This window comes from Monoraphidium neglectum, assembly GCF_000611645.1.
Source record: "Monoraphidium neglectum strain SAG 48.87 unplaced genomic scaffold scaffold00663, whole genome shotgun sequence".
Lineage (NCBI taxonomy): Eukaryota > Viridiplantae > Chlorophyta > Chlorophyceae > Sphaeropleales > Selenastraceae > Monoraphidium > Monoraphidium neglectum.
Window position 1 is genome coordinate 7,169 of NW_014012965.1, and position 15,826 is coordinate 22,994.

At 64.6% G+C, this 15,826-nt stretch overlaps 5 protein-coding genes across 5 annotated transcripts; 3 read left to right on the forward strand and 2 right to left on the reverse strand.

Moving 5' to 3' along the window:
* Positions 1-2,847: 2,847 nt before the first annotated feature.
* On the forward strand, positions 2,848-5,267 carry MNEG_4687 (Molybdenum cofactor sulfurase; the record flags this gene model as incomplete). Its single annotated transcript, XM_014046834.1, has 7 exons — positions 2,848-2,866; positions 3,190-3,314; positions 3,458-3,544; positions 3,939-4,124; positions 4,451-4,494; positions 4,685-4,739; positions 5,085-5,267. The coding sequence occupies 7 exons, from the start codon at positions 2,848-2,850 to the stop codon at positions 5,265-5,267; spliced, it is 699 nt and encodes a 232-aa protein (XP_013902288.1).
* Positions 5,268-5,790: 523 nt separating this feature from the next.
* Positions 5,791-6,591, reverse strand: MNEG_4688 (hypothetical protein; the record flags this gene model as incomplete). The annotated part of the gene is made up of 3 exons (XM_014046835.1): positions 5,791-5,965; positions 6,223-6,379; positions 6,543-6,591. 3 exons carry the CDS (start codon positions 6,589-6,591, stop codon positions 5,791-5,793), a joined length of 381 nt encoding a protein of 126 aa, XP_013902289.1.
* A 1,576-nt stretch (positions 6,592-8,167) lies between these two features.
* Positions 8,168-9,359, forward strand: MNEG_4689 (hypothetical protein; the record flags this gene model as incomplete). Its single annotated transcript, XM_014046836.1, has 3 exons — positions 8,168-8,186; positions 8,430-8,824; positions 9,168-9,359. 3 exons carry the CDS (start codon positions 8,168-8,170, stop codon positions 9,357-9,359), a joined length of 606 nt encoding a protein of 201 aa, XP_013902290.1.
* Positions 9,360-10,395: 1,036 nt separating this feature from the next.
* On the reverse strand, positions 10,396-14,501 carry MNEG_4690 (hypothetical protein; the record flags this gene model as incomplete). Its single annotated transcript, XM_014046837.1, has 10 exons — positions 10,396-11,046; positions 11,419-11,529; positions 11,781-11,861; positions 12,208-12,315; positions 12,633-12,695; positions 12,993-13,102; positions 13,334-13,406; positions 13,784-13,912; positions 14,241-14,315; positions 14,496-14,501. The coding sequence occupies 10 exons, from the start codon at positions 14,499-14,501 to the stop codon at positions 10,396-10,398; spliced, it is 1,407 nt and encodes a 468-aa protein (XP_013902291.1).
* Positions 14,502-14,889: 388 nt separating this feature from the next.
* On the forward strand, positions 14,890-15,057 carry MNEG_4691 (hypothetical protein; the record flags this gene model as incomplete). The annotated part of the gene is made up of 1 exon (XM_014046838.1): positions 14,890-15,057. A coding segment is annotated over one exon (168 nt), but the record flags the coding sequence as incomplete, so codon positions are not given.
* Between the last annotated feature and the right edge of the window lie 769 nt (positions 15,058-15,826).

Below are 15,826 nucleotides of genomic sequence, written 5' to 3' on the forward strand. Positions count from 1 at the left end.
CACACACACACACACACACACACACACACACACACACACACACACACACACACACACACACACACACACCGACCTCACCCATCGCCTCCTTCCCTTCTGCTCCCTCCTCCGCTCAACCCCTTGCTTCCCCTGTGCACCCCCCCCCCTTTCATCCAGCGGCTGGCTGGACACCAATTTCGAGGCGGAGCTGGGGGTGCGGCTGTGCGGGGACCACTACCTGGACTTTGCGGGCAGCGGCCTCTACACCAACAGCCAGATCAGGCGCGCGCAATTTGCACCTGTATTCAACATACGAGCCCGGCCGACAAGCCCCGCGGCGCGCGCGGCCGAAGCGGCGCGGTGGTTCGTGCGGCACCCGCACGTGGCTCACATAAGTTGGATATTAGTGCGCAACAGCAGCCGTGATTGGCCCAAATGTTGTCGCTTTGTTGCAGAGTTTGCAGCCACAAAGGCCACTCCTTACATCTAACAAACCACTCCGGCTTCAACACACGCACGCACATACACATGCGCACACAAAAACACGCATACACACTTGGCATTTGCGCGCACCGCCAGGGCCGCCACCGCAGAGCTCTCTGCTGTGGTGTACGGCAACCCCCACAGCACCAACCCCAGCAGTGCTGCCGCATGGCGCGAGGTGGAGCGCGCGCGGGCGCGGGTGCTGACGCACTTCAATGCCGATCCCTCAGAGTATGTGGTGGTGTTCACCAGGTGAGAGGGCAAATGGGGCGTCCTATCACCTGGGTGGGACGTCAGTTGGGGCCGTTTGGGGTTGACTGGCCCCAGTGGGATTATTTCGGTCGATGGATGTTGTACAGGGTTGGTTGGGGTCAGTTTGGGTGGGTTGTAGCCGGCTGGGGTCGGTGGTTGGGATTAATTGGGATCGGTTGAGGTTGGCAGGGGTTGGTAGGGGTTGGTTGGGGTTGGTTGGGGATGGCTGGGGGCGTTTGGGGATGGTTGGAGTTGATTGGGGCGCAGCACATGGCAAGCTTGCTGCCCATTGTGGTTGGATTGCGCGCAGTCAGAGCAAAGGCAGTGGATCGGCCGACGGGGCTGCTAGACTGTGCGGCACAAGAAGCCCATGCGAGCGCTGGCGCAAGGCAGGGCGTTCGTGTCTCACAGCTGGCCTGTGGTGAGGCGCAGCTAACTGAGGGTCACCCTGGCCAGCCGTGGTGACCCGTGCGTCCGAGCCTCCGTGGACGCCACATGTTCGCACGCACATTTGCACGCCAGCATGAGCCCGGTTCACAAGGAACAGGTAGCGTCCTGCGTCGTTGCTACGGCACGATATGTACATTTCATTTGCTTTGTAACCCAACCGCCATCCAGGTCAGCAACAGAGGCGCTGAAAATCGTGGGGGAGTGCTTCCCCTGGACCCCCGCCCCCCACAGCAGCGTCCCAACAGGCGCCCGCCGCCCACGCGGCCCTGAGTTACCCGGCGGCGCCACAGGTGACGGGCCGGATGACCCTGTGGTGGGCGCGTGCGGCGCGTTTGATGAGGGGCGGCGGGGCGGCGGGACGAGAGGAGTATGGCAGACGGCTGCGGCCGAGGACCACAGCACCTTTGTCTATCTCAGGTCGAACCACAAGGCGAGGCGGGGCTCTCCTTGGATTGTGGCCACACACCCGCCCCACCGTCCACACTAGCAAGGGCGGGCGGCTCAGACGGCGGGGGCCTCTGCTCCTTTGGCCCTGCCCCGGCAACTCAGGGCCTTTGCAACTCACACTCTTCACCGACAGTTTCCAGACGCACTCAACGTCGCCTGTTGACTGCTGCGACCTTACCCGAAACCCCGACACACGGGAATGCCAGCAGAGCCACCTCTCGGCCGCCGCCGACTGGGGACAAACGCTCCCGCCCTTCGCTCATCCTCATCCCGCCGCAGAGCGTGCTGGGAATCGGCGCGTACGCCCGGGAGCGAGGGGTCCCCCTGGCCTGCGTGGACGAAGCCGGCATGGAAGGGTGGCTGACATCGCCCCTGGCTCAACGTGAGTCCCCACCTGCTGCCTCACCTGCATTGAATCGACAAATCTGCAGCTTGAATTGCTCCCTATGTATGCCCTGTGCCGTGCCTCCGGCCGTGCTGCTGGGGGGGTCCGAGTTGTGGTTGGCCGCCGCACGCGCGTCCGAACCGATTGCGGCCTGCATTGGGATGGACGGGGTTCGGGCCGTTGCACTTGCAGAAACGGCTGGACACCGGCCGCTGAGTGTATTACGAGGGACGCCAGGACCGACCACAATACCAACCCACCTTGCCATCTCCTCCCAAGCCAGGTGCGGCTGGGGCCGCCGGCGTGGCAGTCAAGGCGCCAGCGGTGTACAGCCTAGTGGCCTACCCCTCTCTTGACAACTTCGAGGGGCGGCTCTACCCCCTCGGCTGGGTCGACCAGGCGCGCAGGGTTGCCGCGCGGCGACGCAGCCAGTGCCTGTCGCGCTTGTGATGCCGACGGTGTCCCTAGCAGGCTGGTGGGCGGCGGCCAGAGGCGGCCAGAGCCGCACCCTCACTTTCGAAATGCTGTTGTAACCTCGGTCACGCAGCTCGCGCCGTGCGCCGCAGCGCCACCTGTTTACAGGCGCCTTCCTCTCAGGGAACGAGGTGCAACGCAAGCATGCCCCTGTTGCACCTCAGCTGTGATAGTGCCGCATCCCGGGACTCTGTCTACTTTGACTTTGACCCCTGCACTTTGACCGCCGGCTGGACGCGGCCCGCTCACAGATCCACGCGCGCTCCAACCCCGGGCACCGCTGGCTGGTGGTGCTGGACGCCGCTGCCCACGCGCCGACGCACTCCTTGGACCTGTCGCGCACCAAGCCCGATTTCGTGACGATCTCGTTTTACAAGATGTTCGGTTACCCGACAGGTGAGGTTCCGCCGGAAATGCGTGGGCTGAGCAGCACTCAGCAGTGCTGCTTGCTTGCCGTCGCTTGTGCTTGCACCCATGACTGAGCCACGCACGGAAGGGTGTGGCGTGTGCACGTGCCAAACTGTCGGGGCGGGGGCGGCGATCGGGGTCCGTCAAGGTTCCCGGCAGCCGCCCCCGTTGCCAAGGAAACAGCAAAACCGACCCCATCACATAGTTGCATCGCGTCAGCAGTTGCCAAGTGCGCGCGGCAGTGTAATCCCCCCATGAAGCTTCACAACCCACCCGATTCTGCGGCCAACTGCACCCCCCCCGTTGCGCAGGCGTCGGAGCACTGATAGCGCGCCGCGACGCCGCCGCGGTGCTACGGCCGGTGTACTTTGGTGGTGGCGCCACCGTCGATGCGACCGCGGAGGACGCGTGGCGCATACTGCTGCCGGCGCCAGAGGTGCGGCGCAGGCGCGTTTCTGGTGCTTGACACGCCTATCACGAACAGGGCCCCTACCTGCCACTCTGCCTGCCTCGCCCGCCCCGTGTGGTGGTCGGCGGAACCCCTCGACCCTACAACCCCCCCTGATGTATTCTATACAGGGCCTGGAGGCGGGCACCGTGCCATTCCTGAGCATCGCGGCCCTAAAGCACGGCTTCGACCTCCTGGACTCGCTGGGCGGCATGGCGGTGCGCGGGCGCGCCCGCAATTGAGCGGTGCCTGCAGCTTGTTGGTGACCTGCAGGGGCGCGCGACGTGCGCGTGCCTGCGTCGCCAGCAGGGAAGCTCCTGCAGCGGGGCGCACGCGAAGCGCCCCGTCCGCAGCTTGAGTCATGGAGGGGTGCTGCACGCGCCTTTGAGGACAGCGGCTGCACAAACGCGACGAGGCGGCGCCACACAATTGCCCAGCACCCTGCCATCACTTCAACCCAAACTCCGAGACCCGCACCGTCAATCGATAAATCCAGCCGTCACAAATCCTCGCCACCCCAAATCCAACAACTGCCACCCCTGTCCAGCAAACAGCACGCGCCGCGCGCTCAGGAGCAGGACCTGCCAACGCTCACCACGCACCCCCCTCTAGGCGATCGAGGCGCACACCGAGTCGCTGCGCTCCTGGGCGTTCCCGCGGCTGTCGGCGCTGCGGCATGCGAGCGGCGGCCCGCTGCTGCGGATATTCGGGGCCCACGGCGAGGGGGCGGCGGCGCAGGCGGGGATATTCCAGTTTCTAGTGCTGCGGCCGGACGGAAGCCTGGTGGCGGGCACACAGGTTTGCAGGGACCCCAACGGTGGCAGCAAGCCCCAAATGGGGCTTGATTTTGGTTGTGGACCTGCATCAACTTCAGCACTGAAGGGGTCGGGGTTTGTTCGGCCGTCAATTTGTTTGCATAGGGTGAGCCCAAAAGTCAGCGTGATCTCAGCTGCATGCTGGCATGCATATGGGGGCAACGTGATGTCAGTGGCGGTAACATGAAGGGTGTGCGGTCATGACGGCGTGACAATCACGTCATTTTTGGTGTCAGCATGCGAGGCGTGTACCCGTAGTGCTTGTTCCCACCTGCACCCTTGGTCGGACCGATCTCACGCCACCCGCAGGTGTTGGCGGACGCCTGCCGGAGCGGCCTACACCTGCGTATCGGGTGAGTGCCCCGCTGCACATACAGGGACGGCGACAATGCAGCGCGGCGCCCCGCCGCCTCCTCCAGCGTGAGCGGGCCCTGCCGTTGGCAGACATGTGCGTGCACACCTGCCTGCGGGGCGAAACCGACCCATCCACTTTTTCAACCACCCCAACGCTATGCTTTGCTGCTGCGCCTCTCGCCTGCGCAGCTGCCACTGCAACCCGGGGCAGTGCCTGTTTGACCTGGGAATTCGCCCCGAGGAGGTGAGCAGCTTCAGAGCAGCTGCTGCTCAATCTCATATTGTCAGAGGAGAGTGCGGGTAGACAGTTGTGAAGGGAGGGGGCACAGCAAGGTAGCCTGTTTGGGCCCGCAGCCCCCGCTTCACCCGGGTCTGGTGGGTGTTGCGTGTTCAGCTGTGCAGACTTATGCATGTTTTGGTGCTCAAACGGCATCGAGGGCTAGCCAGGCCAAATCAAGACGGCAGTATTGGGCTGTGGGGCTGGCATTCACACCAATACGGTACACTTGCCCCTACAATCCATCCACCACTCGCCCGTGATGTGCACACGCGCTCAGCACCCGGCACCAACATTTGCGCACACGAACAGGAGCGGGCGCGCAGTCTGGGGGGCTACGTCGACTTTCTGACCGTCATGCGGCCCGGCCCCGGCGGGAAGCTCCTGCCGGTGCAGCTGCCGACGGGCGCGGTGCGCGCGTCCCTGGGGGCGCTCTCACGCTTCGAGGACGTGTATGCTCTGGAGGAGTTCTTGAGGCGCACATACCTCCAGTGACAAGACCCTTTGCCTCATCGTGTTGGTCGCTGACTGGCGATCGGATTCAATGGGCAAGATTGCGTCATGTCTCTTGGAATCCACTGCTATCGGTTGGCTGGCCGTGCCGCGCGCCGTGCGCGTTGGCTTGCGGGCTTGCGCAGGCTTGCATGGGCGGTGCAGGCGGTGCAGCGAGTGGGTGGTGCACGGAGTGTGGTCACGCAGGTTGGATTGATGAGGGAAGGGGCTGCAGGTGTGAGCTAAGGGGCAAATGTTGCAGGAAAAGGTTCTGGCAGGCTGGTTCAAAAAGGTTACAATATCCAGGTAGGCATCAAGTATGACCTGTGAGACGCACCTGTGGCTGCAATCTAGCTGCAGCCACGTAACGGAAATGGCAGACCCTGCGAATAGGCGCCGGCTGGACTCGTCCCAGAGTTGTTTCCATCCACCCGCCGCCACTCGACCCGCCGCCATTCGACCCGTTGCCATTCGACCCGCCGCCATACGACCCAGCGTTGCCTATGCTTCTGGCAGCAGCTGATCCTCAGAATTTGTAGCGCATCCAATACAGCACGCGAGCGGCCTCAGCCACGCAGGCCAGCAGCTGCATCTGCTGCCGCGTGAGGGGCCCCTCCCTTATGTCCAGAGCCACGGGGCTCTCCTGAAAATCCCTCATATCGTCGGGGTGCAGGGCCAGCGAGTTGTGCAGGTCCACCATCCTGGACGAAGCAAGACCAGCAGCAGGTGGTTGCGCCGTGATGGTCAGAGCGGGGAAGCAGAATTTGAGCGGCACCACGGCTGTGCGGCCGGTGCAGGTGTGCGCGCTTGCGTACACAGAGCCTGCAGCCGCGGCCGCCACGATGAATGCATCTACTGCGTGGGTGTGCCGTGGTCTCCGGAGTGCAGGAGCGAGCCAGGCTCTGCGTGGCCACGCAACCGACGCGGCCTGGGCATCTGCCAACGCTGCGTTACTCACGCGTCAGCGACCGCCTCCTTGCTGGGTGGGTGCACGTGCTGTGCCAGGCACTCCATGAGCTGGCGCTCCCTTCCCAGTATGTGCAGCCACCTCTCCTTGCGCGTCTCGGGCGGCGGCCGCGGGTAGTACATTGGCGACAGGGTCCCCTCCGCGTATTCTGGTGGCATGCCCGCGCAGCAGACGGAAGGCCAGCAGGCAGCGGGGGCGACAAGGGAGGAATGTGGCGAGCAGCTAGGAAGGGCGTTTGGGGATATACGCAGGTGGCGGCAGTCGGCTGACGCGAACGGGCTGTGAAGCATGCACGCGGCGCGCGCACGCACCCAGCACGCCTGGCATGTGCAGCTTGCGGCTCATAATCAGTAGCTCCATGGTAAGGATCTCATGGTCTTTGCGGATCTTCAGGAGCTCAAAGTGATTAGCGATTGCGTCTCGCAGTGAGCCTGAGTCCGACTGCAACCACCGCAAGCACGATTCTATGGCGGAGGGGAGTCTGACCTAGTCACTGTCGCTGCCACTGATGCTGGAACTACTGCTGCTGCTGCTGCTGCTGCTGTTGCCGGCGCTTCCGGTGCCGTAGCCGCTGTGGTCGCTGTTGCTGCCGCTGTCGTCGCGCCCTTTGTGGTATGACGGCAGGCTGGTGCACCATTGATTGCGGGGATGAGGGCGCTGGGTGGTCTTTGTAAGGGCCTGTGTTAGGCAGGACAACGAACGTAGTAGCATGATCCTCGGGGCGGAAATTGCGGCTTTGCGAGAGTGTGGGGTTCCGATATGAAGAAAAACGTGGAAACTGTGCCGTGATTGCAGAAAGAGGTGCACGGCCGTGCATAAAGGGCAGCAATGCAAGGGTTTTGTCATCAGAGGTAATGTCCTGTCACAAGTTTGAAGCAAGGCAAATTGCTCTCCAAGGATGATGCCCTCGGTGTGCAGTCGGACCGCTGCCAAGATGACAGCAACCCGCAACCTGCAACTACAGAAAAGCTACCAGCGCGGTCGCGCGGCGCAAGGCAGTGCGCGCGAGGGCAGGGGTTGCTGGGACACCGCAATCCTGACTAACTTGGGGCCGTCACAGGTTGACCGTGAGAGCACGCATATCTGCAGCTGCTTGGATTGCCATCTCAGCATTAGATTTTAGTGCTGCGGGTCGTGCTTTGGCGTAGGCGTGCAGGCAACGGGGCAGCTGCGGTGCACGATTGGGATGGGGCACGGGGCTAGGGTGGCCACTGATGCGCTCGGGCGCCCGGAAGCGGGCACCAAGGGTACGAGGGACTTCAGGCATTGCTCTCCAGGAGAGGGTGGGGGGGGGGGGGACGCAGACGGGGCCGGCCATGGGCGGGGTGGTTGAATTGTGATGATTGTTCGCCACGTAGGCGGTTGACGCATGCGCTCTGCGCGGCACGCCCAACCAGGCCAAAGCCGCAGCGCAAGATGACCTTGGATTTGGCTTGAAAGTAAACATACGAGCAGTTTGAGCTTGACTGGGCACATTTCGCGCCGGCGTTCACGCCACGCCGCGCACCTTCATGCACCTACCCAGCTTCGGCGCAGCGACCGCCTGCTGGTGACCACCGCACGAAACATACCGGTTGATACAGCTCGCAACTTTAATCCCGTGGCACACCGAGTTTTGCAGAGACTTCGCTCCGCTGCATTCTGCCGATGATCCGAAGCCGTCGTTAGCGAGCGCCAGCCCGATTCGCAAAGTAGTGTTCGTCTCACCTATCAAAAACTGCGCACAAGCCGCGCACTCGCGGAGGGCCTTTCAGGACCTGAAAGGCCTCGCTCGCCGCACGCCCCACAGCTGAGCTCGCGCTGCTCGGCCTAGCTTGCGTCGGCCGCTCAACGCAGCGTCCCCACTGGCGGCGGCAGGCGCGACAACGGCCAGCCGCTGATGCTGATGATGCGCTCCCGCACGGCCGCGTGCCTGGCGTGTGCGCTCGTGCTTTGCATGGCCAGCGCAGCACAAGGTGAGCGCGCGCTGCCCCTCGCAAGCGACCCGCGCATCCAAGCGCCCGCGCGCCCCCGCAGCTCGCCTTCCCCGCCCATCCCCTGAAAGCTGGGCGGCTCTTGACTTTTGCGTCTCACAGCAGCCAACCAGCAGCACCCGTAGCGCCGTCTCGCCCCGCACGCTCCGCCGGCCCCGCCCACCATGGCTCGCCTCACCCCGAACCTACACTCCCCCAACCGCCCAACCCCCCTTGCCACCACAGCCAGCCTCATCATACCGCAGCCCAACGGCCGATCCCCCTTGGTCATCCTCTCCACCGGCCCCCCGAAGCCCTACCCCCGCGGCAGCCCCGCCGCCGCGGCCTCCGGCCCACCCGGCAAGCCGCGCCCCTACCCGGCCGCCGCCCCGGCCTCGCAGGACCCCGCCGAGGCCGCCGCCGCCGCCGCCCTCGCGGCCGGCCAGCCGCAGGACATGCTGGTCGTCTTCCAAAGGGACGACAAGGCCGGCAACGCGGCCGTCAAGGCGCGGGTTTTTGCGCCGACGTCCGCTGCGTCCAAGGCGGGTAATCGGCTTGCCAGGGATTACTCCAGCCTCGCGATAAGCCTGGTGACGGTGCCAAACCTGGCGGCGCTCAAGGCGCTCAAGGCGGACCCGAATGTGAGGAGGAGTGATGTGCGCGCGCGCGCGTGTGTGTGTGTGTTTGCATGTTCCTGTGTGTGTGTGTGTGTGTGCACACGGGCGTGTGCGTGCGTGCATGTGTGCGCACGCGTGTTTATGCGCACGCATGCGCATGTACATGGCTTGTGTGTGTGCTTGGGTTCGCGCATACAGCTTGCGTGTGCGTGTGCGCGTTGCGGGCCTCAAGCAGACGCGAGCAAGTGTTCACATTGCATGCGGTCCCTGGGTGCCCCCCGCAAACCCGCACTCCTCACTCTCCTGAGCCAGCCGACCCGCGTCGCCGCCCTGCAACGCCTCGTCCGCCCCCTCACCATGCGCTCAGGTCCAAAGCGTCCAGCCAGACCGCCAGGCGCACACCATGCAGCCCGGCTCCGCCCGCGCCGGGGGCCCCGGCCCCGCCCGCGTTGGCACCGGCGGCCCCGCCCCCGCCGGCGCTGCGCCCGCGGGGCCGGCGGCGCCGGTGGCGGGGGCGACCAAGGGGGGTGCGGGTTCTTTCGTGCTCGGCCGTGACTGAGAGTCGCTCGCACGCGGGGTCCTCGTCAGGCGCAACCCCGCCCCGCGCCGCCCCGCCCATCCCTCGGCGTGTGCCCGGGGGCGTCGCGCCTGGGGGCGGCTGCAGCAGCCTTCATGCGGCACTGAGCACCTCAGCTGACGGTCTCGGGGAGGTAGCCACACTGGAGGCTTTGCACATGCCGGGGCAGGCCAGCGAGCATGGCGGCGGCTTGGGTTGGCCGATTGATGCATCACGCTTGTCTTTACGGATGACACCACTCAGTCGGTTAAAATTTTGGTGGTCGTGCGCGGTTGGGTCTTGCCTATGTGCCACCCCTGCGGGAGCTTTGTCACTTTATCACTGATTTGATCTGGACTGGTGCACCGCACTTGCATTGTCATACCCTTCAGGTTTTCTTGGTCTGTGTGCATAGGTTCGCACCACGCGAACGGGGAGCAAAGCCACGTGTAACCCCCACTAGTGCCGCAGCCTCCTGATTGCAGCACGTGGCAGCCGCCGCGCTTACCTGCCCGCACCTTGACACCCTGCCGGCGGCAGAGCGCGGACAGCGGCACTGCACCCCAAGCCAGTGTTGCCGCAGGAGCCCTGGCCCCCCCTGTGGCTCGCCTGTCACGGCGCGCACATGCACAAAGTGTTTGTCTTTCACACCTCCCTACACTTTCTGTAATCCCAGCGCAGAGGCTGTTTGGTCTGAACACTTTGCACCGAGGGTACAGGGGTTACATTGCACACTGGACGTCCAGGCATGCTGAGAAATTGTGTGTTTGACTGCAAATTGACCAGCAGGTGCAGACACAGGATTCTTCAGGGGCACACACCTGCAGCCGGCATGGCCCGCACAGCGCTGGTGCCGGAAAGCAGCACGTAGCAAGCACTACAATCGGCGGCCGCGCGACCGACCGCCTGCGGCCTCACAGGGCCCGCGACCCAGGCGCTTCATCCGGGCGCGTGGGCAGACCCAGCGCTGGACTGGAAGCGGCAAACAACTATCCGCACACAAAAATCATGCGCGAGGAAACGTGGTCTCCATTCTTGCTCATTCGGTCGCCGCCTGGCTGACAGCCAGGTCCCGGAACGCCTTGGTGGCTGTCAAATCATATCCAAGGGGCCCCTCATGCAGGTGCACCAGCTTCACGGCAGCTGCCTCCCCGCCTTCCGCATCATCCCGGCTGCCGTTGACGCCAACCACCCTCAGCAGCGCCGAGCAGGCAAGGGCGCCGCCGCTGTCGCGGGAACCCTCCTTGAAGCTCCAGAGCTGATAGTTTGCCAGAAACAGCCCCGGTCCGACCTCCCGCACCGCCACTGCATCCGCCCATGTTATGCCGCCGCCCGCCTGCGACGGCTCCTCTGCTGCTGCCGTGGCCGCGCCGCCGCCGAGCGCCACCAAGCCGCCCTCGGCCGTCGCCCGCGTTGCGCCCGCCTCCGCTGCCGCCTCCAGCGCCCCTGTGTCGCCCCCCTGCAGCGGCGCAAGCGCGACGGCAGCCGCGCGCGCGGCGGCGGCCTCGGGGCGGCCGCTGCTGCCGGCGCCGATTTCGTCGCTTGACGCGAGCGCCGCGGCGGCCTGCGCGTCAGATATGCTGCCAAACGCTGTGAGGGCCTCCACGATGCCGCCGGCGCAGGGCTGGGTTGCGAGGACGATGCGGGGGGCGTGCTTTGACCCTCCGTCTTCCCCGGCAGCCTGCTGGGCCTGTCCGGCAGTGTGGGCGGTGGTGGGGAGGTGGTGGGTAGGAAGGTGCGCGATCTGAGGCGCCCCCTGGGCGCACGTAGAAACAGGCTCGACAGCCGATTGGGGACGAGAGGGTTTGTTCACAACGCATGTTGCAGGCCCCCCCCCCCTAAATGACGCTACCTCGTGCACCCAACTGTGCTTCTGTGTGACGCCCCGACTAAATGCTGTTTCAGACAGAGTTTGGCCCGCTGGATAGACTACAGATGAAACAAGGGTTGGAGTTGTTGAAAACATTGATATACATTTTATATATATGTATATACATATATATATACATGTATATATATATACATGTATATATATACATATATATATAAACTGCTGTATCACCTGCTGCTGGTGGTAGAACTCGAGGAGCTCTTTGTGGGCGTTGGCAACCACGCAGCCCCGCACCCCCGGGACGGTGAACAGCTCGGCGTCGTTGCCGCTGTCACCGTTGACCTGGTCAACGACAAGAGTGCCGAAGGAGCGTGTTCTGAGGAGGGGTCGTTAGAGTTGTCGCTGGGCTGGCTGCGGCGGCTGCGATTGGCATGTGGCCCGCTTGCCCGTCGGCAGGCCGCGCATGGGTTGCGCAGCGGCAAAACAATGGAGGGTTCAGTGCGGATTGACGCAGCCGAGGGGCGCGCGCTGCCGCCGCTGCCGAGCGGTCCGCCCGCGGCCCGCGAGCGGAGGGGTGTGGCCGCGCGCCCCACCTGCACGCCGCTGGGCGGCCAGCGGTCGAGGCCGCGCAGCTGGGCCAGAAGAAACTCGAGGGCCTTGCCCTTGCCCGCGCCCTGCACAGCGTTGGTTGGGAGGTCAGAAGTTGCTTGGTCGTCGATTGGGCATGATTAGCGGTCGAGATCGGTGCGCTAAGCTGCCCGCACGCAGCCTGTGGGCCTGACAGCAGAGGCCGCGCCCAGTGGGCCGGCCTGATCACTGACGACTGTAGGGAGGAGGCAGCTGGGTCCCCGCCGCCGCCGTTGCGCACAGGGGCTGAAGCTACCGCTGCGCCCGTGTCGGTGGGCCACCCCGCCCCACCGCGCGCTTCCTGAGTCTGCTCATTCGGCATGTATATGTGTGTGTTTATCTCAATGCAATGATATACATAACATTGAGCAGAAGATGAGCAGGCAGACCCACCTGTGCCAGCACGTCCACGTCGATGCCGCCAGAGTAGACCACCTTGGCGGCCACCCCCGCCGCCGCCAGGTCAGACCGCAGGCCCTCCAGCAGCATGGCCGCATCCTCCTGGAGGAGATAGAGTTTGTGTGTGTGTGTGTGTGTGTGTGTGTGTGTGTACATGCACACAGGTTTGAGGCAGTCACCCCAGCTGCGCAGCGCCGTGAGAGGCGCCGGCGGACACGCAAGGGCGGCCCGTCGACGGGCGCCGTGAGGGAACCCACTTCCCCCAACGTGCCCCCTGCACGCTCTCCCAAACACAAACACATGATACTCCATGACATCCCCTGGCCCGCCAACAGCATGACTGGCAGAAAAAAGATGGCGAAATCAGTCCGTTTGTCAGTGCAGCGAGCGAGCACAGGCCCCATTGAGGGCGGACCCACCTCGCCCACGTTGCCAGCCTCCAGGTGGAACGACAGCTTGTGGCGCCGCTGCTCACTGTTCGGCTGCGTGCGTGAGTGTGTGTGTGTGTGTGTGTGTGTGTTGTGTTTGGGGGGGGGGAGGGTTGTGCTGCGTGCGTGCGCGGGGCGGCGGCAGGGCCTGCGGCGGCCGGAGGCGCTCGCTGGGGCGTGGGGCCCGAGACCCTGCAGCCAGCAGCCTGGGCCCAGGCCGAGGTGCGCAAGCAATTAGACAGCCGAGGCCGCCAGGCGGCAGGAGCAAGCACTTCCGGCCCAGCATGGCACGGGCTCACTACCGCCCCCCCCTCCCCCCCGTCCTCCCCGGTGTGCAAATTATATGCCCACCTGCGGGCGCAGGCGTGGCCGCCGCGCGACGATGTCGAGCACCGCCGCCCTGTCCCATCCCTTGTCCAGCTCAGCTTCCCAGCTGCCATCGGGCACCAGGGGGCCGCCACCTGGCAGCGGTACGCATTGGACGCCGCACACCACCGGGCCCAATCAGAGACAACAACAAGCCGATCGCCCCAAGTAATTGCGCACGCACCCACGGCGGCGAGTGAAAACGCGCAGCTGCTTCAGCAAGACGAGCCGAAACGACCTCGGGCTTGGGGCTGGCGGCTGACAGCAGGTAAGCCAGATGTGACCGGATCAGATCAGGTCGCGCATGATGTGGTGGCGCCCCCAACCTGGCGGCCTGTAGAAGAGCTCCGTGCCGACGCTGCAAATGAGAATGTCGGGGGTCAACAGGGGCGCCTCGTCCTATGATTGGGTTTGGGTGCGTGTGTGGGTGTGTGGGTGTGAGGGGGTGTGGGGGTGGAGGGGTGGAGGGGTAAACGGGAGCCATCGCACACTGCAATTGGGGCCGACCCCATGGGGCGAGATGCGGCGCCAAATGCAGCGCCGGCTGCGGGGTTGAGGTGATGACGAGGAGTGTGAACGGCATGCGGAAGCCGCTCGTCGGCTTCGGCCGACGTGGCGGCGCAGCCCGACTTGGAGCAGGCAGTCGCTGCGCTGCGCAGTCATGCGCCGTGGTGCCGCCGCGCCGCGCAGCAACAGGGCGGCCGCGGCCGCGGGCGACCCCCGCTCGGCCCCTCCGGCGCGATATGCGCCCGCATCGCGCCGGCTCAGCGGCGCACCCATAGCTCGGCAAAGAGGTTGGGAGAGCGGCCCGTGGAGAAGACGAGCAGGCTGTCTGGTGCAAAGTGAGTCGTCCAGAGGCGGTTGAACTGCAGCAGGCGCTCGTGGGTGGGGTCCTTGTTTTGGACCTGTGATTGGGGGCGGGGGGACGTCAAGTTTAAACAGATGCGCCAACAATTTAGGGGGCTGCAGAGCTAATGGAATTCAGAGGGGTATCATGGAGCAAAGGAATCCAAAGACACGTTGACGTGCCACCCAGCAGGTCAACCCAAGTTTGACGTGCGGCGTGGGTTGGCGGAGCTGGGGTGCGTTGCAGAAAGTATGATGGGGCCGGCAAGGGCGGATTGCAGCGGCCGCATGCAGCGGCATTGGCCTGCTGCCGCGGGGATCGCGTGCGTCGGGGCGTCAGCGCCTCGGGCTGGCTGTCAGGGGCTGGGTGGCGGGGCCGCGACTCACCATCGTATGATCGAGGTCCGACACCAGCATGAACCGCGGGTGCCCCGGCCCCTTCAACACGATCGAGACGTCGGCCTGACGCACATATTTGACGCCCCGGGGGGCGCCAGGGGGGCGCATGTGATCGTAGGCAGGGCGGGTGGGGCGGTGCGCCGTGCCGGTAGGGCGGGCGATGCGAAGCGGGAGCATGCCAGCAGGCGTCCGCGCATAGTGTGTGTAGCTACATTGCGACGCAGTGCATTGCGCCGCGCGCACCAGCATCCTGAGCACGCCGAGATGCTGCGTCACTCGCGGTGAAGCAGATCAACGAAGCAACAGATTATTGTTTGTTGATTGAATACTGTGATTATGGGTATTACGCACGTATATTGAACGTGCGCGCAAAGGCTTTAAGTTTGATCATTTCAGCAACGCGCACACTCGACGCACCTGCCTTCTTCTGACGCGGTCACTTGTACAGCGATCAGCTGCATCACAACGCTACCTGTCACACCAAATTGCTTTCAGCCCCGACACCGCCTGTCCTAGCAAGCCGCACATAACGGCAGCCGTGTGCTACCGGCGCAGTGGTGCAGTGGCGCGCAGCCAGCACTGCGCGCAAGCATAGGACCCTGCTCCATCATCAGCCTGAGCAGCCTCTACAGCTGCCATGGGCGCCGGCGGCGCCGCGTCTGACGCCCCGCCCGCGCCTGCGTCCTTCAGCGGCGCGGCGCGGGGAGGCGGCGGGGGCGGCAAGGCTGGCGGCGGCGGCGGCGGCGGAGCGATGGCGCGGGCGGGCGTGTCTCCAGAGGAGGCGCGGGTCCGCGCGATCGCAGAGGTGCGTTAGGGCTTTGCTGCCGCCCGCCTGGACGCGGCCGCGACCCATGCCAGTATCAGCAGCTGCCTGCGGTGCGTGCGCCGCCGCAGCCGGCTCACATCGCGAACCCAACCCGTGGACGGGGTAGTTGATGGAAACCCTCGCCTCTCTACAAGTCGTCAGCAATCACCTCACGTTTTTCCTTTATACATCCAGGCAGATTTTGTTCTGAGGTTGTATACATACATACATTCACGTCACATGGCTGCGCAGCCAGCATTACGCACTCGTCTGCTTGTGCTCACAAGCGCGCACGCATGCATGCATGCATGCACATGCATCGGCTTGTGCCCAGGTGGTGTCTGCCCTGATCAAGGGCGTGCGGGACGGCAAAGACATCAACCTCAACACTCTTAAGATGGAGGTGAGGCTGGCGTTGCTGCACTGGGTCTCAACAGCGGGACCCAGCGGTCGGCTCTCAGACAGGCGGCAGCATCATGGCATTCAGGCTGCGGCGGCGGCAGCGGCGGCAGCGGCGGCAACAGTGGCGCTTGCATTTCCTGCCAGCGCCTCTGTTTCTCACGCAGCTGCCCATACTGCCCGTGCCTTGGTTGTGACGTCGGCCTCAGTGATAGTGTTATTGCACAGCAGCAGCAGCAGCAGCAGCAGCAGCAGCAGCAGCAGCAGCAGCAGCAGCAGCAGGAGGGCAGCCCCGTGATTCTGCTCCGAGGCATCTTTTGGGAGCTCGCACCCGGCCCCCCCCCCCCGCTGCCGTTGACTCAGCCGTTTT